Source organism: Ahaetulla prasina, chromosome 8 (genome assembly GCF_028640845.1).
Source record: "Ahaetulla prasina isolate Xishuangbanna chromosome 8, ASM2864084v1, whole genome shotgun sequence".
In the NCBI taxonomy this organism is placed as follows: domain Eukaryota; kingdom Metazoa; phylum Chordata; class Lepidosauria; order Squamata; family Colubridae; genus Ahaetulla; species Ahaetulla prasina.
This window is the reverse complement of record NC_080546.1, coordinates 33,236,585-33,262,605: the sequence shown is the minus strand read 5'-3', so window position 1 is coordinate 33,262,605 and position 26,021 is coordinate 33,236,585. Positions and strand designations below refer to the sequence as shown.

General features: G+C 33.7%; 1 protein-coding gene across 4 annotated transcripts in view; it reads right to left on the bottom strand.

Annotated features, from left to right (window-relative positions):
• Positions 1–26,021, bottom strand: part of LRBA (LPS responsive beige-like anchor protein) — a 395,942-nt gene that overhangs the window by 101,629 nt on the left and 268,292 nt on the right. For all 4 annotated transcript variants that reach the window (XM_058193740.1, XM_058193737.1, XM_058193738.1 and 1 more), the window contains 5 exons: positions 25,264–25,366; positions 23,018–23,133; positions 22,034–22,146; positions 7,885–8,025; positions 6,436–6,555 (listed from right to left, as the gene is read on the bottom strand). In XM_058193740.1, the coding sequence (XP_058049723.1) occupies positions 6,436–6,555; positions 7,885–8,025; positions 22,034–22,146; positions 23,018–23,133; positions 25,264–25,366 (593 nt within the window). The remainder of the gene's footprint in view (positions 1–6,435; positions 6,556–7,884; positions 8,026–22,033; positions 22,147–23,017; positions 23,134–25,263; positions 25,367–26,021) is intronic.

Here is a 26,021-nt window from a genome sequence, read left to right as displayed (position 1 = left end):
TCAATTCAGTAAAATAGGGAGTAATCTAGCGTAAATGTATGAACCAGAGCTACAATAACTTTGAAGATATACAATATTTTCTCTTTTCGTTTAATTAAAGGAAATATGTTTTTGGAGATTTCTACTTCAATCTAAAAAAGAATGCCATTGCTTTAAGAGTCAAATGACTTAGCTTTCCAAAGCAGTGGAAAGATTTTTCAGGTTCTTGCAGAAACTTGCAGAAATGTATGGCTGTTTTAATATTTGACAGTGCGGTTGTGTTTGTGTTTATGTGAAATACAAAAAAATTCTAAATCATTTCCAATAATCCAGCTCAGGGATTATTAATTGCTATGGAGCATTTCTGGTGTAGTGTTTTTACATAATATTTTATATCTCCCTGAATGTTTCAAAGGAAAAAAGACAAATCTGAAAGCAATTTGAAGAATGAGGAAACACAAGTTTCCTGTTTCTCCATCTCTTTTCCAATGCCAGTCACTCCTCTGGAAAGAACTTTACTTTTTGTAAACGTTTCAGGGAGTTGTTAGAAATTTACACCAACTAAATAAAGGACAGATTCCCCTGGAGGAAATGTGGTAGCTAAGTGTCAACACTGACTTAATGGAACTTAATTATATCAAATAAAAAATAAATGCAAAAATTAATTTAACTGTCAAATAATTTTTTAAAAAACCTATGTTTTCTATTAGTATTAAAGAATTCCATGGTTACTTCTAATAATATAGCTTCCACATTTTCCATGGACTACATTTTACAACTTTATGAAGATCTTTTTCTCAACAAACAAATCACAGAATTGCAAATAAGTTATTCCTAACACACACACACACACACACAATCACATAACCTCAGTTTCCAACTTCTTTTAAATATTTTTGTACCTCAACTATCAAACTGAACCCTTTAGTGTTTGCTTTGAATTTTTAATGTTTTCTTTTTTATTCCCCTCTATTTTATTTGCTACACTATTTGTGCCATACAATGTATTGTTTATATGATTATTTTGTAGATGACTCTTAACATATATGTATTATGTATCCTTAGAAGAATGAAAGGTAGGAGATAATCATATCAATTAATGATAAATGAAATTCCAAGACTTGTTCAAATCTTATGTCAACTTACAGTAGTCCTAGAGCAGTGTTGGCGAACCTTTCTGGCGCTGAGTGCCGAAACAGGAGCATGCGCGTGTGGAGGGGAGCACTAGAAACTGGAAGAGCAGCTCCCTGGTGCGCACACGCAGGAGCAGCGAAAACCCAAAGAGCAGTTCTCAAAGTTGAGCTTCCAGTTTCTAGCATGCGCGTGCGCGCCGGTCAGCTGGTCTTCCGATTTCCAGATGGCTGGCGCGCATGTGCATGCCGGAACCCGGAAGAGCAACGGGTGACAGCTGGCGTACCTGGAGAGATGGCTCTGCGTGCCACTTCCGGCATGCATGCTATAGGTTCACCATCACTGTCCTAGGGGCTCTGTAAAAACAAATAAGATAATATACATAAACATTCTTTTTATTATGATTATTTAGTGTGCTCTACTTAGATATACATGAATTTCATCTGATGAAGCCTCATCAATATATATTTCTTACAGATTATATTGTTAAAGCTGATTTTCATTTATTTGTTTTGCTAGGAAAGAGGACAGAAAGCCCTGTTCTGATCATTGCAAGGATTACCATGAGAACAGACACATCCAGCTCACACTTGTACCTCTTAAAACAAAATATTTTCTGTTTTTAGACCCTTGTCTTCAAATGAATAAAAAAAGCAGGTGATTTTGTGCCTAAGAAAAGGCTAAAACTCACTATCTCCTGATTTCTATCCTGGTACTTTAACCTCTATATTAAACTGGCTCTTACATCCTTGTCTTCAAGGCCATTAAGGGGAGAGTAAATGCTGACTGTTCTCCTAGTTCCAAATACCAAACTAGTTGTTATAAAAAAAGAGTGAAGATACAAAGCTTAATGTTTATTCTGTTATTTGAACAGTTTCAAATAAGATATACATTCATCTTATGCCCAGCTTCTTTCATTCTTTTTTACATCAAACCTGAAGAAATAAAATTATATATAGCTATACATGAGGTTAAAGCCAATCCTTGTCATCAGGCCATAAAAGCTCTGGACTTATGATCAAAGCATCAAGCAATCCTTTAACTGCCATTTAATTTTTGTTTGAACTCCTAGCTTTTGTTTTGTTTTTACATTATACAAGCTCTTTTCTATGATTTGAGCTTACTGTTATAGTTTAATAATTACATGGCAGGATAGAACATTAGATAAACTAAAACTCCTTTTCCAATTTTACTTTACAGTCAGGTAGTGTTAATGCTTTCCCTCAGTCCCTATTCATACTTAGCTAACATATGTTTTTACTCCATAGTTAAGTAAAACTTAAAACATATTTTACCTTTCAAAACTACTTTAAAGTATTAGGCAGATGTGAACTTTGACATAGTTAACTACAATTTGACTTTTACTGCAGGTAATTTTCTTCTGATGTATCATATAGCAAATAAAGGTAGTCACACTCTTCTGAACAAAGTTGTACAGGAATGAGATGAATTTAGGCAAATTCATCATATGTCAAAAGCAAGCTTTATAATAGTATAGCTCTTAAAATAATTATTGCATTCATCTTGCTGTCATCATCATCATCACCACCACCACATATAAGATCTTGATACTACAATTACATCATCATGAAACAAATGCGGCATGTGGAAAGAATGGCTTGTGGAAAAAATGTAAGTGTTGTGGTCTGCCAGCAGCTTGTGGAGTTGGCAACGGAGTTGGACAATGATGAGGCTGAGGTGGGGCCAGGGCCATTGGGGAGTGGAGTGCGGACTCCAGAGCCTCCAGAGACTGACAGTGGTGGGGCAGAGGAACAGGAGGAGCCTGTTCCTAATGCACGCATGAGAAGAGCTGCCAGAATGCAAGAGCAGCTCAAGCAAAAAGGACAACTCAGGAGTAAGGCCAAGACATGATTGCCTCCTCCCATAAGGCTTAAAAAAGACCAGCAACGGCATTTGGGCTTTGCTGGAAAACAATGTTGGTAGCTTCGTCTTCTTGCATTTATTTTTGTATTGGTGTCTTCTGAACATTTGCCAAGAAAGGCCTTTGGCAGTTTGCCTAATTGGACCAAGATTGTGATAGGACTGAGGAATTTGTGTCGGGAGGAATTTGCTTTAATTTAGTTGAATTACGCTGAGAATGAAGTAATTCTCAGCTGATTGAATAAAGTTTGTTTGTTTTTTCACTGACTGAGTTTCCTACTACCTACCGGGGCCTGGGTCACAACAGCAACATTTCAGTTATTGTTCCATGATTATGATGTTGTATTTTGTGTCTCTGCTTGTAGCACTCTATATTGATAAGCATATCATTACTATTTAATGATTAATAACAATTTTGCTGTGTCATTTTTATAAAGAGAAGGAAATTATCCACTATCTGTACATCAATTGTCCTCAACCTGACATCTTCCAGATATTTTGGAATTTCTAAAATTCAAAGCCAGCTTAATATGTTGGCCGCACCTATGGCTACAATCTAAATGTTTCTAGAAAAAAATAAGATGGGACAGACAAATAGTGTGTGGTGATAATTATTCAATAATTATATTGATGTTTACATGCTTGTATGTAAACTTTTTACAAAACCAAATATTGCTGTGATAAGCAAATCTGGAAAAAAAGTATTTACTGTGTGAGTAAGCAATAAATAGCTAGAGTATAAACTACACTGTTGATAAAAGTTTTATTTTTATTTTTAAATCTACAGTATAGAAAACATATGATTAAATGGTTACCTGCTCTATAATGTGTTTTGATTAACTAATTATATATTCTACAACATACATGTAATTTAATGAATTAACAAATTAATTTCAACAATTCTTAATATATAAAGACTTAAGCAAGCGAGAAGGGAAATTCCCAGGATAGAGATGGCCATTACATAAATATATCTCAACTGTCCAAAGCCATCAAGTGACATTCCAAGTACCCATTAATTCAAAAGCAGATAGAATAGAATAGAATAGAATAGAATAGAATAGAATAGAATAGAATAGAATAGAATAGAATAGAATAGAATAGAATAGAATAGAATTTTTTTTATTGGCCAACTGTGATTGGACACACAAGGAATTTGTCTTGGTGCATATGCTCTCAGTGTACATAAAAGAAAAGATGACAAATAACCTTAGAATTTAAACATTGACAATAAATATATAGGTCTCTAACATTATTGCACTGCAGCATAGTAATCAGCTGTAGTTGATTATGTGACAATAGGGTCTGCAATACAGATTCTAGTCTGAGTGCACAGTACATGAAAATCTTCTTACAAGTCAACTAAAGATTAAGCCTGCAGACACTGATTATTTATTGTCTAGGCTTGGTATGAAGAATAACCATATAGTTGTCAAAAATCAACTCCTCGCTATACTTGGCCTATCTAATGCTAGCCAAATCCTAACTTGAAAATTGTATAGATTATATCAAAGCAGGGGGCCTAGCAGTTAAGACACTGGGCTTGTCGACTGGAAGGTTGGCAGTTCAAGACGCAAGGACTGCATGAGAAGTTGAGCTCTGGCCCTTGCCCCAGCTCCTGCCAACCCATAAAGGAGAGAAAGGATTTTCTTAAAAAAAATAAAACTTCTCTGTAAGGGAGAGGGATATTTTTGAAGTTGATAAATATAAATAAATAAAAATAGTTCAGGACGTATCTGCAGTTAAGTATATATTTACTGATAAATAATCTGCCAATGATTTCTAACAATGTTAATTAAGAACATGCTTACATGAATTACAATTCTCTCAAGTATTATTTACAGTTTCTCGTAATTTTAGACTTCTTAGATATAGTGTGATTACAAGGTGAAAGTAAAAAACAAAACAAAACAGAATGAACTCACAAATAATTAGACCTAATAATTCTAATAAGCTAATAGATCTAGTGTTAGTAATGCACAAGTTTTGCCATGTTTAGCTGTTAGCCGGGATAACCAGTTGATATGTTTAATGATGGGGTCCTGATGATCATGTAACTCACAGATAAATTGTATATCTATTTTCCCCAAAATAAAATATCCCCTGATAATAAGTCCAATCAGGCTTTTGAGTGCATGGCAATAAGGTCAAGCTCTTATTTCAGGGTTCAAAAAAATATAAGACAGGGTCTTATTTTCAGGGAAACATGGTAATATCAGAATCCATACCCTTCTTGAGTTACTTCAGCCAGACAGTGTCACAAAAAAGTCTCAAACAAAACAAAAATATTCTCTTCATTGGAATCTGCACTGCCCATATCTTGCATATGCATACTAGGATTAAGATTGTGTGAACAGTGAAAGCACTAGATAAGAATAGCTGTCATTATAAAACAAATAAAATCCTTGGAACAACCAGGAAAATAAGTCACTAGCAAAACCCCAATAGCTTCCCTCCAGTTAAAATATTAAGTGGTAATTAGTTCTACTGTGATCCAGCATTGATAGTAATTTAAAACTGGTATAAAACAGGCCAACATACCTGTTTGATAAGCAAAGAGCTACAGCTTCAGTTCACACCTAACTTTGGAGACTGTTTAAATCTAATATAATAGAAAACTTGCAAGACCTAAAAGCCTTCCTGACTGTCTTATCCATGCTTGCAAGCGTCCTGTCTCAGATAGACAATTCTACAGAGATGGCAGAAAAAGCTTTATGCTACAGCAGTTTAGATCCAAATGGCTATTTTAGAGAAAGTTTTGAATGTATAACTTTTGACCTTATAACGGGGAAAAAAACATCACTGACATCAGGCTCTTAAAACATGATTCAATCTAGATCTTAATCCTGAAGTTGATGAATCTGTCTTGTACTTTGATGAGAACATCATGTCATTCTTTTATGAAATCATGTTTAATTTTTTTTCAAGTAAACTATATCACTAAGTGGCTACTTTGACCTTTTGGCAAATGCTATTAGAGTTCAGACACACATGAATTAGATTTGCTTGACTTTGTGACAGATATCCACCTTTGCCATTTTGCTAGCATTTTGGGTGTTAGTGGTTGTTCATTGATCTCAGTATATGCTATATTCCATGTGATAGTTCAAAAATGTTTAGGAGCTAAGGAAGACATATATTCTTTCTTTTACATCAAAGCTGAGGAATAACCTCTCAAACATATCAACCTCTCAAACCTCTCAAAAATATCACCAGCCACTTGAATTATTTCCAGGCTAGAGTTATTTTATTGTTATAAATATTCAAATATTACTCCTGCATGTACAAAACACAAAGGATAGTTCAATTCCCACTTTCCTACTTGAAAGTTATATTATAATCATTTCAAATAAGAGACTTCTTATATTCTTCAAAGTTCTACACACTGATAAATAATCATCATTACGTTCATCACAACATTTTAAAATTTAAATTGTGCTTTACCTTGATATCAGATGTGTCACGTTGACAATTGCGCCATGCCCTTGAAACTGATGAGAAAGCTCTATCTGCATGATCAAACTTCCCACCTTGCAAGTTTAGGAAAAATGTTGTAAAAGGCTCCTAAAAAGATGATTAAAAGGGAAGATGAAATAGTTTGTAAAGCAGCAGCAGTTTACTTTTTGTATATTTCTAATACAGGTAGTCCCAGATTTACAATCATTTGTTTAGTGACCGTTCAAAGTTACAATGGCACGGAAAAAAGTGTTTTATGACCATTTTTCACACTTAGAACCATTGCAGCATCTCCATGGTCACATGATCAAAATTTAGATACTTGTCAACTGGTTCATATTTATGATCACCATTTGCAACCTTCTGACGCGCAAAGTCAGATTCACTTAAGAACCATGTTACTACCTGAACAACTGCAGTGATTCACTTTACAACAGTGGTAAGAAAAGTCATAAAATGGGGCAAAACTCACTTAACAACAAAATTTTTGGACTGAATTGTGGTCGTAACTACAGACTACCTGTACTTCACCTTGTCTGAACAAAATGGTATGTTTTGTTTCTGGAAAGAAGTAAAAATAATAATGCAAGTTATTCATTTCAAAAATATGTAAAGAGAATCCTATATTACAGTGTTGTTTGGAGGGTTGCTGGAAAATCCGTATTTCTTCTATTATTCCATTAGTGCATCCACTACAATTATAATTCAACCTAACATTTACATACACCTAACTGTATTCAGAACAGGAATTAAAGGACATCTAGAGATGGATCCAAGAGATTTCAATAGCTTTGATATAATGCAAGCAATCTTTGAATAAAGGATATTAGTAGATTTGCTATTCTTCCCGAACAATCTTATGCATGCACACCTACCTTCCTGCAAATACAGTTCACAATTAAGAGAGAAAAATGTTAACAACTGAAAAAAAAATCTCCTCTTCGTCAAAAGATACCTAAGCACATATTAGATGATAATTGCCTGAAATTAGCTAAGTACCATAAATTACTGGTAGGATTTATGTCTGCTTGTATGAATCTAACAAGACTTAATTAATGACGTCTTGCTAATGCTTTCCCAAAGAAATTAGTTTCTATCAGGTAAATCATAATTCCAGTTTATTTTACAGAAACCTGGTTCATTTCATCAATATATCAAATCTGTCCAACTGCATGTTATCCACAAGTATATAATATTGGAATAATTCTATTACATCTACAGAAGAATTTTACATTCCAGATTAAATAATGGTCATACAACCAAATACTGGAAAAAACTGGAAAAAAACCCTACATTTTTTATAATTACTTTATTTCTCATGATCTAAAACAAACCTATTCAGCTGCATGATTCCACAAAAAATATTGAGCTCCCCTTATTTAACCATTGAGTACCTTCATTATACATATACACAAAAACATTCTAATACACACTTACAATTCTTAACAACCAAGTGAGTGTAAAACTGGCTGTTGAATAATGAGTGCCATAATGAAACTTTGGAACTTGATCATCTTCCCATGTTTCGTAGCGTTCTGCAAAGAATGCAGCTCGTTTGGGATTAAGAGCACCAATAGGCTAGGAAGAAAAAAAAGAACACAGTTTAGTGTATCACTTCATCAGCAGTTGTTGTAAAGCAATAAATACATAATTGGATTATTATTACAATTTAATATAATGAGGTGTAAAACAGAACTATGTAGATGCAAAATATGATGTGAAATATCATTATAAATAGGAATATAAAATTGCATTTATTTAATTGGATTATTCATTCTAATAACTCTTTATTACTACTGCAAATTTTACAAAAGGAAACATATAAGAAGTATTTGGTCTTATGTCTCTTAAATATATTGGATTATTTCCTTGGACACAATTCTACTTCAATATGTTCACGAAGTTCTATATCAACATGGGCTACTCCCACTTAATAACTGATTTTTTATAGGCCTAGCAATAATGTGATAGAAAAGTTTTACAACATGAGCATGCCAACTCATATGGCTCCAAAGGCCATACATTATACCCTATTGATACAGGATTTTCTTAGCAGGAAATGTCTCCAACAGAAGTATAAAATATACTCCTATATTTGATCAGGGCTTCAGTGGAAGAAGGAATGGATAAAACGTTATTTTAACATTTTATCCAGTTTCCAGTTACGGAATATTCATATCAAAATAAGATCTTAATACAGGTAGTCCTCGACTTACGACCACAATTGAACCCAAAATTTCTGTTGTTAAGCAAACCATTTGTTAAGTGAGCTTTGCCCCATTTTGTGACCTTTCTTATCAGTTGTTAAATGGACCACTATAATGGGGAAGCTGGGTTCACTTAACAACCAGGTTACTAATCATTAGTAACCTGGTTGTTAAATGAATCTGGCTTCCCCATTGACTTTACTTATCAGAAGGTCGCGAAAGGGAATCATGTGATCTTGGGACACAGCAACATCATAAATGTGAGCCAGCTGCTAAGCATCTGAATTTTGATCAACTGATCATGGGTAATGCTGCAAAGGTTGTAAATGTGAAAAACAGTCATAAGTCACTTTTTTCACTGCAGTTGTAACTTGGAACAGTCACTAAATGAACTTTTGTAAATTGAGGATTACCTGTACTCTGTTAACATTAAATTGAACAAAACAGAAAATCCAGATTTTCTTTCCCATTGATACTTATTTCTGATAATCATTTTTGAGCAAAGATATTTCAATATGCTCAAAAGTTTTTCTGTCACTTCTTATAAACTATATTTAATATGAACCTTACTAAATGAAAGAGCAGTAAGACCTAATGTCTAATAATTGCAATTTTTTTTTTAAATTAAGAACTGCAAACCCTAAACAAGTGAAAATGGCACATGACAGAATTAAAAACAAATCTTTCTTGCGAGGAAGACTGAATGAATAAGTGGCATTTGGTGCTTACAATATGCATCCAGTTAATATCATGTAGAAATATGAAAAATACGCTATTAATTTTCTTTAACATAATTCACTTTTGTTCCCATGAATACCAGTTATTCTGCATGTATATAGTAAACTATTTACTAATTGCTGATAGTAATGCAATTCATGAAGTCATGACAATCTGCCAAGAGGTGGAGCAAATATTTTGAAAACCTGTTCATAGAAATCTGCTTTCCTTTCAAGAATCTCAGCATTTTCACTTGGAAAGATAAAGCAGACAGCACATCTTTATAAACTATCAAAGCTGTAGCACTGCCCTGATTCTTTGGGAAATATGGTGGTATAAAATATAAATTAACTTACTAAATTACTTAATCATATTTTAATGGGTCTCAATACGTATTTCTTTGTGCTAAATGTGTATCTTGACTTTCTAATATGAGAAACACTTAAGCATATACTATAATTGTAAAAGACTGAAACTTCATCATTAAGGTTCCAGAATAATGTGTTATTATATAAATCATTATTTTTGATGCTATCATGACACATCAATGTTGTTTACTTAAGTGTATAAATCACTTTATTTGCCACTCTATTATTTTTATATTTTGATACAAGAAAACTCAGCCAAACTACATAAAACAATCAAATCACATAGAACCAAACCTTTATTACAGCCATAAGGTCAGCCATCGTGTGGGTGTGTGGGTATGTTAAAAAAACAAAAAATACATTAATATACCTTTCAGTTCCTAGGAAAGGTAGACGGTGCAGATGGTGGTTTGAATCAGATAACTGAGAAGAATATATTCAAACAATAGTCAAACCTGAGAAATGTAACTAGAAGTCAAGCTCTCTGCGAGGAAATTTCAGCAGTATAGGATAAACTCCTTTTGGGATTCTCTTTAGAAAGGACAATGAAAAGCTACATGGTTCAAGGACACTACAGAGATGTTTCTACACGCACATTAATGTTGTTGTGGGGAAATATTTTTGTAGTGTCTCCTCAGGACCACAGAAGACAATGTATTCTGGCTGGTCAAAATGACAATCTGGCAAAATTCCAGGACTGTGATAAGAGACTAGGTATCATGCTGATGTATGCTGGTTGGAAAAGACTGATAAATATCTGCAAAACTGGGAACCAGAGTTCAATTGATTTGAAATCAGTATCCCAAATATGCTTTTAAAAGATACTTTGAGCATTTTCAAAATCTAGTGAAAAAAGGTTCTCCAGTAAGTATCCTAAGGAAGTGAGAGTTCCGATCAATTTTTGTAAGCAAGCTGACATTATGGGTTCTCTAGCAGTACTGGAAAAAAGAATAACTTTAGCCACAGGTTAGAATGATTTCTAACCCTATACAAAAAATCTCATAAAAGCTAATATATGGCTAACTAAATCTATCATAATACAAAACCTGAACAAAAAAAAATCAAATACACATTAAAGCTGGCTTTCGCATCATCTGATAAATTTTGATTGCTGCTATGCAAAACCTGGCAACATTGTATGTTGTCATAGAATTAATGTCTGAAAGTAGCAGGAAAGTATAAAATTGTCATGTGCACCTTAGTTATTTATACAGTATTGGTGAGATGAGGCTAGTATGAATGTTTTTGTAATAAAGGCACTGGAGAAGCTAATGCCTCTTGAACTTTTTGAAGATATTTCCACATAGTTCTGTATTAATGGTTGTATATTATACCATTTGTGGATTTTGACATATCATATATGATAATTTCGATGGTCTAATACTTAGAACAATTAAATTAAAAATGAACTAAAAATTGGTAGCAGATATAATTAACTTTGTTATTTGATAATGCAACTTTATTTTATTACATTTATTTCTTCTTCCAAATATTATCACATCTAAACAGGCCTTTTAAAACAACCCTAGTAGGAAATTTGATATATTTATATTTTAAAAAGTAATGAATATTCCTTTTACCAAGGAGTTGAAAGAGAAGAAAAAAATAGCTTATTCAGATTTTAATTATTTTATTTATTGTCAATGAACCACTATAAAAACTACTTAGCTTTTGCTCTGTGGTAATCAGGCATTCTGGCTTTTGTTTATAAAAAAGATATTAGAGTGGATGGGTTTGCTCTTGCTTTTTTGGTGCAGCATCTACATAACACTAAAGCTTTTCAAATGGATGCTTTTAACTGCTCTTGTTTTTATTATCTCCAAATGACCACTACCGATCAATAGTTATAAAATTACATCTGCTGAATATAAAGCTAAAACCAGTTAGAATTGATTTGAAAAAAGGATAAAAGTATCATATGGTGAACAAGAATCTACCCTATTGATTTTTAATCCTCTTTTTTTTAGCACTGGGTTTCAAGAACCTGGCAATAGAACAACTATCAAACCATTCCACATTTATTTGCAGACAAATTAGAAAAAAATCACTAAATGGGGGAAGGGCTTAGAAATAAAGGACTCTAAGGCTGTGCAGTGACAATGATACACTATCAGCTTACTCAGAGAAGTTACAATGGGAATAACACATTGAATTATACATTACACAAATGCACTGATTTATTGTGGTAATAACATCCACCTCATTAAAAGATTCTGCTTTGCTGCATTTGGAAGGCTACATATTGTTTTCTCCTATAAATTAATGGCAGTACACAGAAGACTGTGGAACCCTTGTAACAATAGATCTGTAATGACAGTGCTCTATATCACTGCTTTCTCAGCAGCTTCATAATAAAATGGAGACAATGTATTGGGCTAATACATTCTACTATGCTTACCCATATTTTCCTGACAACGGCTATGGGATTTTCTAAATAGTTAACTAATTATTAGCCATTCCGAGGAAAAGCATTACATTCTAAAATCTTATTCATGAAAGACTGTTTTTCTTTTTGTATTGTATTTTAAAATGAGCAGATAACTACTGCTCTGCTTAATTGGATCTGAAATGGTATTATTTTCTATGGGTGCCAAAACTAGAAAATTCCCAATTGTGATGCATGGGCCATAAATGAGTTTATGCAAAGCGTGCTACAATTGCAGTTCACTGATCTACCCAAGAGAATGGCATTCCCTGAAAAAATAGGCAACTTAAAGTAGACCTCTGACCTATAGTACTGCAATAGATCTTACTTATTGTCGCAAAGGATGCAGCAATTACAAAGATGCAATTAGAGTTAGATGCAGCTAACAGAGCTCAACAATTTTAAAGCCAACATTTATTATGGACTTTTTTAAAGTTTTGCCAAGAGAAACTAGTTAGCTATCCAAATTACCAAAATTTTATCTTTTAACTGCACTTATACCCTGATTTATTTTCATATCATCTAACTCTTTTACTGTATGTATATACTGTATATACTGTTACCCTATGCCTCCCACCGACCCGTACACTCTCATAGAGAGGGTCTCCTAAGGGTGCCGTCCGCCAAACAGTGTCGGCTGGCGGCCCCCAGGGGGAGGGCCTTCTCTGTGGGAGCATCGACGCTCTGGAACGAACTCCCCCCTGGCCTACGTCAAGTGCCTGATCTTCGGACCTTCCGTCGTGAGCTAAAAACATACTTATTTATTCAAGCGGGACTGGCATAATAATTTGATTTTAAATTGGGGTTTTATTAATATTCTTAAATATTTTAAATTTTTTAATCATTAGCCATTTTGTAATTTTGCTAGGTCTTAATTTGTTTTAATTGTACATATTTTGTATTTTATCTTCGGCTGTACACCGCCCTGAGTCCTTCGGGAGAAGGGCGGTATAAAAATTCAATAAATAATAATAATAATAATAATAATAATATATCTGATAATTATATTTATTGGTGGTTCACTATTTAAAGTGGGTTTCATCATCAGATTTGGAAAACAAAATAACATAGCAAAGAAACCAAAATAAATCCAGCAGCCAAAGCAATACAGACAAGCAGAATGCATACAAAACATGATACACATGATACTTCATGATACACAAATCATCATTATTTGCCCCATGTTTAATCTTATTACATTGCAAAAAAAATTGCTAATATGGTTTCCAAAATGAGATATTTACCCAGTTTAAATAAATATGAAGAGATTATAATGTAATGCTTGCTCATTAAAACACCAGGATGTAGAATAATAAAGAGTATCACACAAATGCCCTTCGGTTCCTTCATTCTTCCAGAAACATCTGGTTTTCAGGACATTCCAGTAAATGATCATTAATGATCATTGGATTAGCTTGGGCTATGGAAGCTAAATGATCCAAATCATATTTGTTCCATTGTATTTTCTAAAACTCAAGTCTAACACTGAACATGAACTGTGCTACATTCCTACACAGACTCACATTTTTGAAATCCTGATGCAACTATACTAATGATTAGTAATTTTTAAACTATGAATCATTTTGCTTGCGATCACAGTATGCTTTTTATAGCATATAAAACTCTCCCTCCCCCTTTTAAAAGATCAATTGCTACTATTGCATTAACACATATAATATATAATATCCTACAAAGTGTATAATTCATATTATAAGTTACAGTAATTAGGCATTAGAAGCATAATTTTCTTTTTGTTTATATTGTCTTTAGAAGTTTCAAATTGTAAAGAAACCTCATTGCAAAAGGTTGTGACACAAAATAAATTCTTACTGGAAGCCTCTCAGACACAAAAGAGTTAAAGAAATCCTAAATCTGATATGTCACAAATCTAACTTGTCGATGTAGGTAATGAGCAAAGACAAACAAACCCCAGAAAATCAAATGCTAAAGAGCCAATCAGGCATGGAAAGATTTCCCTTTCAGGTTAGCTTTTAAAAAGATGGAGAGGCAGGTCCATTTTCTCTTTATGCACGTTACTCATGGGATAAGTAGGAGTCTCTTCTCAGTTTGATTTAAAGCCAGATAAGCTGAAAAAGCAATCCCAGGAGTCTAAGATTGAAGATCCTAAAAGCAAAAATATATATGGAATGGTAGAGCTAGATTTAGATTAGAATTTTAATTTATAGAATATTTAAAATCTGTTTCCATTCATTATACTTTGACATAAAACCTACTAATGTCATTGTCATTCCAACTTCCCCTCCTTTGGCCTTTTAATCTCTATTTAATTCCTTAATGTTCAACAAAGAATGTTCTTTCTGCGTCAATTCAGGAAGCTCAAACTGCCCAAAGAGCTGCTGATCCAGTTCTACAGAGAAATTATTGAGTCTGTCATCTGCACCTCTACAACTGTCTGGTTCGGTTCTGCAACCCAACAAGAAAGACACAGACTTCAGAGGATAATTAGAACTGCAGAAAAAATAATTGCTACCAACCTGCCTTCCATTGAGGACCTGTATACTGCACGAATCAAAAAGAGGGCTGTGAAAATATTTACAAACCCCTCACATCCTGGACATAAACTGTTTCAACTCCTACCCTCAAAACGATGCTATTGAGCACTGCACACCAGAACAACTAGACACAAGAACAGTTTTTTCCCCGAACGCCATCACTCTGCTAAACAAATAATTCCCTCAAACTGTCAACCTATTTACTAAATCTGCACTACTATTAATCTTCTCATCATTCCCATCACCCATCTCCTTCCACTTATGACTGTAACTTTGTTGCTTGTATTCTTACGATTTATACTGATATTGTTTCCTGATTGTTTATTTGTAACCTATGACTATCATTAAGTGTTGTATCATTAAGTGTTAAATTTGTACCTTATGACTATCATTAAGTGTAAGTGCTGTACCTTGAAGAAGGTATCTTTTCTTTTATGTACACTGAGAGCATATACACCAAGACAAATTCCTTGTGTGTCCAATCATGGCCAATAAAAATTCTGTTCTATTCTATTCTAATATTACTATGCCTAACAAATACTCGCATTCTCATTGAATCAGCACTCTCATTCTGAAAGGATTTTTATAATATTCATCCCTTACTTGGTTAAACTACAAAGAGGAAGGAAAACAAGGGGAGATGTCAGCACTTCACTACTCAGCCACAAAGAGGACTTCTTTGGGCAAGAGTATGGTTGCAGTATTTACTGAATAGTTTCTCCCTTGAAATGTGGGAGGGGGCAGAAAGATTGTGGAGGAAAAGCCCAGGAACCCTATTCGAGAGAGCCAGAAATGCCAATCACATGCAGTTGTGTGTGCTTTGTTATAAAAAAAAAAAGAGAGACTGAGAATACATGCTTCCATGCTATATTGAACATCTGTCTTCAATAGAAACATAAAACTGAAAGGCTCATTAAAGTCATCAATTCCAGCCCCTCATTCAATACAAGAATCAAAATTAAAACATCCTACATAAATGGCTATCTAGTATCAGTCAAATACATTCAAAAGAAAGTGAGCAGAATCCCTTTTAGGTACTTGGTTCTTGTAGAGAATAAAGAAAATGACCATACCAGAGACATATAAAACCAGCTCTCTAGGTGAAGAGCTCTCTCTAGTCACATCTGCAAGATTCTGTTATTAGAGCCAAGTTGATTTCCTGGTCTCATTCAACTAGAACAGCAAATAGTTCCACTAATCTGAGGTTTTATTCTAACATTTATTCTTTAATGGTGTGTGGGAATAACTTTGGAAGAGAGGGCAAAGAGATGCAGCTAAAGGAATTGCACTTCCAGACTTGCAATATTCTATTGACATAACTTTACAAATAGAATTACCATGTTTCCTGTCTGGTCTACCTCAAAAGGCTGGAATCAATCTTGCATAAGTACATTTCTCCACCACAAGTCTCCTTTGGAGTCCATGAACTAGGGAGAATTTCTGCTGTGGTCTAAGCTGCCTTTTATATGACCATTCTCCTGGTGGTGTCTCTATGACCTGTCTCCCAAGATCATTCCCACATATCCACTACGTAGAAGTAGCCCTTGATCTATTACTGCTATTGAGGCTGGAATGATCACCATAAATCAGGTCAGTTATTAAGTGGAGCAATACATGATCGTTCCCAATTTGACAACCTTTTTTTGTGGTGGCTGTCAAGTGAATGAATCCAATGAATTATATTATTTTTTGCTGAAAATCAAAATTGCTGGTTTCTGGCAAAAAATATCATAAATCATGATCATGTGACCATAGGATGCTGCAAATGACCATAAATGTGGATCAGTTGCTGAATGCCCAAAATGTGATCACATCACCATGGTGGAGTGAAAGGAGAGTATTCAGAACTTTGAAACTGAGTCATAAGTATCCTGAGGGAGGTTGGTTGCTATTTTCCCTATTAAACTCGGAATCATATATAATTGTTTTCATTATGCAATTTACATAAAATCCAGTAAACAGGATATTATTCTATAAATCATAATTACATTGAAAATAATTTATGCTTCATAAGCAACTCTGACTGAGGTACTTGTATTTATTCATTTATTTACTTATATAAATGTATATGATTGCCCATCTCAGTAATGTGACTCTGGGTAGCAAAGATGAAAAATACAATGTGAATACAATACAAAAGATACATTTTAAGACTCACTAAAGCACAAAGTGCTCATCAAAGACACTACACACATTCGCTTCCTCCCTGGATTGCCATGCCTGGAGAAGCAGATGGGTCTTCAAGGGTTTCCAAAAAAACTTGCTAAGACTCACATTTTAAGATGGGTGGCCATACAATTTGAATTAATAAGGAAATAAAAGAAATAACCAACTAACCTTGGATAATATGGTTTTATAGATGACAAGCATTGTTGGTCTCATACAGTTTACTAAGCTGTTGACCAAGACATAATAGTATGATTCAAACATAAATCTAACCCATAAACTATTAACCACTTAACATAATTGCTGGGTTCTCGTATCATGATTTAGAAACTCAAGCAAGCTACTTGATGGCTTGAAATGAATCTATCTATTATTTCTATGGCAATCCTGATCTTACCTTTGCTGATTATTTTGTGCTCTGATATATATATATATCCATGTTGGTGCTCTGATATATATATATATCCATATATATATATCCATTTTGGAGCAAATATCAATTCACTATATCAGTAATCTTAATATAAATCTCCATTTGACATTGTCATTTTAGAGAGTAGCTTTTAGCACACAGTATAAGCCTCAGAATATGCTGCTCTACAAAAAAAATCATTATTACAAACCTCACAATTCCTAGCTAATATTGGGAATCTAAAATCTTTGACCACTATATCCAGAGGACACTGAGTTTGCAATCATACAGAAATCTTGTCATGAAAGGAAGTATTTTCTAAATGTACCAACTGGTTTAGACTGATCGTGATATTAAATATCACAGATAGAGCAGAAGACCTTACATGGGATGTGTACCCTAAAAACTAGAACACTTTCTAGTGGTTTGTTATTTGTCCTGACTAATGCTTATGTATCAGAAGATGTTTACATGATAGCAATCAGTACTCAAAAGGTGGTAATTGATTTGGAGAACACAAATTTGGAGAACCCCCAGGACTTCGTCAACTTCCTGACCTTCGAACCTTCTGTCGCGAGCTCAAGACACATTTATTCATCTGTGCAGGACTGGCTTAGATTTTAAATTTAGAGGGGTTTTAAATTGATTTTAATATTTATATTTTATATTTATATTTCTATTTTTAATAATTTGGGCGTTAGAATAAGTTTTTTAAGGATTATTTTAATTTGTATATTGATGTTTTATATGCCTGTGAACCGCCCTGAGTCCTTTGGGAGATAGGGCGGTATATAAATTCGAATAATAAAATAAAATAAATAAAACATCATTTATGTAATATCTGACAAAACATCTTTAAATCAGTTTGTCTGCTCCTGGGGATCACATAGCAGCAGCTCCAAAGTCTACAAAAAGATGCAGTTTTTTTGTAAGGAGTTGCCAACACATAAAATGCAAGAGCCCTCATGTGCTCCATGTCATTCTTTCCTATTTGAATATAGGCAGCAGTATGGCTCTAATACACCCATGAAACTTTTTAATATTTTTATGAGATACAATAATGAGTTGTAGTGTACAAAAAATATTATAATGTATATGTAGATTGAGAATAAAACTGATAAAAAAGACTTTAACAATCTTCTAATGCATAAAAAGTTGAAGTGAAAAAACTTAATGGAATAGATTACATCTATAAGATTCCTTTCAACATATCACGGTGTAATGAGGATGAAATGAGAAGGGAAAATGATCGGACTGAAAAGGAGACAGGATGTGAACAAGACAATGAGAAACAATGTATATTTCATAAATAAGATATGTACTGTTCATAAATAAAATATGGCACACTTATGCATTGAAAAGAAACACTCAAACTAAAGGAGAAAAAGCCACTGGAAATACTCTTCCAGTGTTTGTAAGATGTAATAATCAGGCATAGAATAATTTTAAACAATAAGAATTTCAATTGTTTTGATTCAATTTTGATGCTTAGAACTGTAGGTTCTTTAACTCTGTTACCATGGAAGCTGCTTCTGAAATTTATCCAAGGTGCTAGAAGCAACTCTGTGGCACGTAGAGATGCTATTTTTATTTTTAAAAATTGAAAATATGAAGTTCATAGGATTAGCCCATGCTATAATTTAAATTCAGTCATATTTACAGATTCTACGCATTAAATTTTATATACCCCCAAATATTTTTTTAAATTGTGCAATTGTTCATAATTTAAGGACAGCAACTATTTTTATAAACTATGTGCTATTGTGGTGTTATATTATGTCTATTTGTCAATATTAAGTTTACTACACTTAGTAAATACATTACCAGTAAATTTCATTTAAAACTTGGACATATCCAGCAGAATGTAAAAAAAAATCAACAAGAATATTTATGGATGGTTACATTAGTTACTAAAATGTTCTATGCTGAAATTTTCTTCAGCTGGGTACCTTACAGTTGGGTTGAACATTAGGTCACAAGTCCTAATACAAATAGACATCCAGAGGAAGAAATGGCAGAGTGAAGATGGCTCTGCAAAAAGTGAGCAAATAATGAAGAGATGGTGAGTAGACCAACTCTTTGTCTCTCTCAAGACAAAGAGAGGACAGAGATCACCTACAAATCTTCCAGGCAGTTTCTGCTCACAAGGACACCACAAGACACTGATCTCTGGTACGTTTCTGAGCACCAGAAGATGAGGGAATAGCCATATCACACAAATTGTGTCAGCAAAGATTGTGTCCAAAAGATGTTTTGGAAGAAATGGCAGAAGAGAAACAAATGTTATCTGACAAGGCAGAGACAGAGTTAACACTGATAGTGGATGTACAAATGACAGACTATGGAGAATGGCATGGAAAAAGATGTTTTATTGGACATATAAAATTGGTTGGTGCTTTAAAAATCAAAATCAAAATAATAAACCAAAAGAGTGACCTATATCAGTCTTTAGTATTGGATTTACAAAATAGGTTTCTTAACGCTTGGATGAAACTTACGAAAAGGGGTAAAAAAGAAATGAAAAGAAATCAAGATCTATTGGTATTATTTGAATGGAGTACAGATGAAGGTTGTTAGGAGTAAAAGGAAGGAATATAAAGTTGGTTTATTTGATTAAAGTTAAAATATAATGTTATTTCTGGCAACCCTTAATGGACTTTTGCTGACACCAGGACTGAAATGATGGTGTTTTATAGACTTGTTTGTAGATAAGATAGAGAATATGGAATGATCATTGGTTGTAAATTAAGAGGCTGTGAAAAGTTACTAATTTTTTTTTATACTTATGATGATGGTGGAATGTCTCCTTCCTTCCTTCCTTCCTTCCTTCCCTCTTTTCTTCCCTCCCCCTACATTTTCTTTCCTTTGTATTTTTTATTCTTTCTCCTTTCTTTCTTTAATTGGTATTAGTTTTTCTATTGCAATTAATATCTTTAATAAAATTATTTTTAAAAAATGTCCCAATACAAATATGAAGAGCAGGAGTCTGCTGTAGAGTGACTAAACTATGAGAAATGGGACTTGAGGAGACTGCATCACTGAACTTGTTTTCTTGCAGACTTTTCATTACCAAACTTACCTAGAACTGATTATGTTATCTAGTTTAGTAATGAAACATCTGCAAGAAAACAGGCAAGTTCGTAGAGCACCTAGGACCTCGCAGTTGAACCATGAGCTACAAATATTCTCTTCTATCAAGACTGCATCAATTAGAAGTAGCACTTAAAATCCAGAACATAACTTCTGCTGTCCGATCAACTGCAGCTAAACATAAGGAAAGGATATTTTAAGTTCAGGTGCATATTGAAAAAATGCAAATGCTCACTTAGATATGCAAGTACAGCCTGGATGATGATAGCAGTAATAAACCAAAATGTAGGCACTGCTAACCTACTACAATACAAACTACTAAAATATAGTACGTGTTATTTTCCGTCTGGGATTTTTCAATCCATGAAGTTTTCCTTGCCCTTAAAAACAGAACGTGGCTATATTAATAATTCTGCACGGAGAGGGAAATATTAAATTAAAAATGTGATAAAAAAGACAGTGCAATTAAAGCAGATACTTATTTCCTTTTAATAAATTGAACATACAAATTATGTTAGATTAGACTAGACAGCATGTTTATTGATTTGTTTATTCAAAGTAGCCTCTATCATACAATATAGAGACAACTATATATAGTCAACTTTTTTCTATTGCTACAGAATCTTTGTATCATACGGGTAACCTTTAGCCATCCAGAGTCTCTCAACAGTGAGACAGGTGGCATATTAGATAGATAGATAGATAGATAGATAGATAGATAGATAGATAGATAGATAGATAGATAGATAGATAGATAGATAGATAGATAGATTAGATAGATAGATAGATAGATAGATAATCTTATAAAAATTAGTTTGGAAACAATAGTTTGGCTTCAGCACAGGAGCATGCCCAGAACAAAACAAGAGCTGCTAATCAGACCAAAGGCCTAATTAGATGAATCTTCCAAATTGGCCAGCCTGATGTTTAGCACAAGAGTCTCCTCCCACTCTTACTCTGCAACAGAACTTTACTAATTTCTAATGCTAATTCATCATGCTGAACAGTTATTGAAAGCTTAATTCTCAATTTGTTCCCTTCTAGTTAATAGCATTCATGTTCACAGACATCATTATTATTTCTTGTAGAAGTGAATTGTATAACTTTAACTGTGGAATCCTTGGAGATCTTGTCTGCCAGTTTGGTGAGGGTATAGTTTTCCCTTGGTGGTTCCTGGATTAGCGTTTTCTGCTTCATTGTTTGCCTGGTGTTAATCTATGCTTATCTGAGCATTGGGTGCTGGAGAAGAGCCAATGGGTTTTTTTTGTTTGTTTCCTTAACTTTTTTTATTGTCTATTGTCTCTGAGAATGATAGGCAGTTTAAAAATGTGATAAATAAAGTTACTATTTATAGTAGCAATAGCACTTATATACCAGTTCACAGTGCTTTACAGCACTCTCTAAATGGTTTACAAATGGAGTCAGCATATTGCCCACAACAATCCTCGTTTTACTGATCTTGGATGGATGGAATCTGAATCAACCTTGAGCCGGATAGGATCAAACTCCTGGCAGTGAGCAAAGTTAGTCTGCAATAACTGCATTCTAACCACAATGCCACCATGGCTCAAGGTATAAACAAGGAGCAAGCCCATAGTTGGATAATGAAACATCTTCAGACAAACAATCACATTCAGAGGGTTCCAAGGACTCCATGTATACTTAGTTTTTTAAAAAAAACAAAGTACCTTTGACAAATCTCGGAAATTACTTGGAAGTGTAAGGTCCAACTCTTCTGATTCATAGTTAGTGATCACCCAAGGAAATACTGGATACTGGTTTAAATCGTTGTATGTACGCCCTGGTGAGAAAGAGCAATGATATATACATATATATAAAGTTAAAGAAACCTTTACTAAATCTTATAGGAATAAATACAACTTTATGAAATAAAATGTAGGCAAGAGTTCTCTCTCCATCTGTCTTTTGAAAATTCTATACACAGAATATTTTCATTCTGAAATAGTGACTTCTATGAAAGACAATTTAAACTGAGGAATGAATGTGGAAGACTGTTTACAGCATAAGATGTGGTGAACACAACCTATTCTATGTTGCTTAGTACTTATCATTGGTAAGTTGACCAATGATATAGGAAGTCATCTTGTTAAAAATATTGTTAACCAATGAAAAGTTGCAAACTAAATGAATATAATACTGAAAATAATACTGAATTAACAATAATCAGTTTAGCTTTCTTGGTATATCAAGAAAGAAATATGGCATGCACTATAACTAAAAATAAAGACACAGAATAATATTTCCTCCAAGGCTATGCCCTGCATCCTCCCTGCTGATATTTCCACCCAGTAAGAACAATATTATTTAATCAGGCATATGGCAGATGTTTTTAAAGGTTTTTCATTGACTTATTATTGATGGGCTGCCATGTTATCATTTATATTTAACATTGAGTTTGGATTCAAGTGATTGATTTCTGTATTTTTATATTATTGCAAACCACCTGGAGTTTTATGAGCTGGGAGGCAGATAAATGTTGAAAAATAAGTGATTAAATAATGTACAGGGATTCTTTATAAATGTTAAGAAGCACCAGTAACAAGCAAGAGCAGTAGCATTTATCTAAAAAGAGAGATTCAACTTATTCTAATTAATTTTCAGAAAATATGCTAAATTTGTTCAAATTGTCTTTAAGGTATTTTCATTATTACCTGCAATGGTATTAAGAAACATAAGATATTCGAAGTTTGAAATCTCTCTGTGTTGCCATCGTTGAGTCATATTTGAAGCTTTAAAGATTTGACGTGGAGTGGCCATAGAAATGCGTCTGAAATATAAAAATTTTATGACATGTCAGCTTAAGTCCCTAAGCAATCTGGAACCAAAATATACCACTGAGATAATTTGGAAAGTTGTGTTGTGCACACTTAGAATGACAAGAATATCAGCTTGCAGTCACTTGTAAGCAGGTCTTCTCTAGATTTGTGCCTCTACTCCAAAAGAATCTGAGGAAAAGTTTCATAAAGCTTTTACTATCTCAGCTTCTGAGAAGCCAACAAATCTTTGTTTACTCCAGTCCTTTCTTTCTGAGCCTTGGGTGAATAATACGTTTTTCTCTTCCTTTCCACCATCACTTTTTTATTATATATTTCACATCTATGTTGTTTTTATTCATTTTTTTTGTATTGTGCAGTTTAGAAATAATTTGGAGGTGCTTTCGTATAGCAAGTAGTCCAAAATATATTTAACTGATATTGATATATAACTGTGTCAGTATATCATAATATAATAAATATAAATATAAATAAATATAAATAGCCATTTGTCTGAAATGGTGTAGGGTTTCCTGCCTGGGCAGGGGGTTGGACTAGAAGACCTCCAAGGTCCCTTCCAACTCTGATATTATTATTATTATTATATCTATTTATGATACTTATATATTATTATTATTATTATTATTTATTTGATTTTTATACCACCCTTCTCCCGAAGGACTCAGGGCGGTGTACAGGCAAGATAAAACCAGCAATACAATATACAGGTTAAAATACAATTTAAAAAACTTATTTTTTAATATATTTGAAATGTTTAACTACTGCTCTTCAGTAAAAGTTCCAATAATAATTAAATGGATGTTAACACTCAACTGTTGGAATCCTAAAATGTCTCTGATAGATTAACTTTTGCTATAGGGTTTTCTGTTTTATAAAAAGCTGGCTTCAGAATAAACATAGCATAAACACAGAACTCAAACATGTTTGTTAGAAGAATATTTGCAGACTATATATTACACAGATATTTCTCCAATAATGGCACTTGGATAGTCTGTTTATATGAACAAAATGTTCACTGTAATGATGAAATTATTCCATAAATACTGAGTTCAACTAATTTGCCCTTTTAAATTCATAAATGATAGAATTATAAAAGTGGAAGGGAATATTTGTGAGTATAAAGCCCTGCCCTGGGCAAGAATCCAATTTAAAGCTTCATAAAAGTGTCAATGCCTGGTCCTCTGATTCTCCTATCAATCTAGAGAGAACACATGGACATACTATATTGAAATAATATGTATACCTTTGAGGTTTGCTTTCTTCTGGTGATCAGATATACCGTATTTTTCGCCGTATAAGACACACTTTTTTCCCTCCTAAAAGAGGCTGTGCCCAAAATGGCTACACGGAACAGCTGCTGCCTTCTCTTACCTCTTCCACGTTTTGCCTGCTTTAGTCACTGGAGCTCCCTCTAAGGATCAGCTGTGATTTTGAAGCTGTTTTTCAGCCCCAACATAAGTGAAGCGATCTTCCATGCTTTGCCTGCTTTTCTAATTGCTGTTCCCTCCGATAATCAGCTGTGTTTTAAAAGCACAGCCCCAACCAGCCCCAATCTCAAAACCAGCAAGCAAACTAATGTGCTGGGACTAGCCAGATGAATAACTGGTAGGCAGAATTCCTATCCCTTATTTTCCTCCCCAAAAACTAAGGTGCGTCTTATACTCCAATGCGTCATATACTCCGAAAAATACAATATATATTAATTGTATTATAGATTCTCTATTATAAAATTGTTCATTCTGTTAATAATTCTGTACACCATTACAACTAGTATCAGCAAGCACTAATTATCATTTCTTTTTCTAGTAGACTTCAAAACTGGTCACAGATTATATAAAACTATTGTTTGTTTAACCAGTTTACTGAATAAACAATAGCTAACTGGATTCACACAAGTCAAAAACAAATAAAATATATCATGGCTTAGTATAATACATGAATTCTAAGCCCAAGTATAAGGCATAGTCTGCTGTTACCAAATAAAATAAATTTTAAAACGGACTGCTTTCTTTTTCTAGATTTTGAATCTTTTTTTCTGATTATGGCTATTTGCTTTCTACATTTGAACTTTATATTGCAACATTATCAGCTGAAATTGTTTTCAAGAATTAGAGTTAATATACCTGGTTTGAGGCAATCCGAAACTAGTTCCAATTCCAACACGAGGTAAACAATTGATTACTTTTTTTACAGTTGCAGGATCCGGAAAGTTGAACATGACAGCAACTATGTACAAGAAACATTTAGACATTATTCATTGTTATTTACACAGTGGTTCTTGGAATAATAAATCATATGATAGAACAGTGAAAATGCAATGCATATTTTTAAGACATTATCCCAACATAATGTTACAATGTTAGCACACGGTGCTCACTTTCCATAAAATGAATTGTCTTGTTATCATTGCTGGGACAAAAGAATTTACCAAGCAGTAAGTTAGTTTTATTGTTATGTTATAATGTTTAGTATTTAGTATTTAGTATTATTAGTATTTATTAGTTTATAAAACATGTACAAGATAGCAGGTATAAATATAAAAATGGACATGAACAAAAGAAATGAATACAAATAAATGGGGACAGTAGGACAAGGATGGTAGGCACGCTGGTGCGCTTATGCACGCCCCCTTTATTAGGAAAATGTAATCTGACCTGCAAATCCCTTGGACTGCAAGGCGATCAAACCAGTCAGTCCTAGAGGAGATTAACCCTGACTGCTTTTTAGAAGGCCAGATCCTGACGATGAAACTCAAATATTTTGGCCACCTAATGAGAGGGAAAGACTCACTGGAAAAGAGCCTAATGCTGGGGAAAAAAATCAGAGAATAAGGTGGCTGGATGGAGTCACTGAAGCAGTAGGCGTGAGCTTAAATGGACTC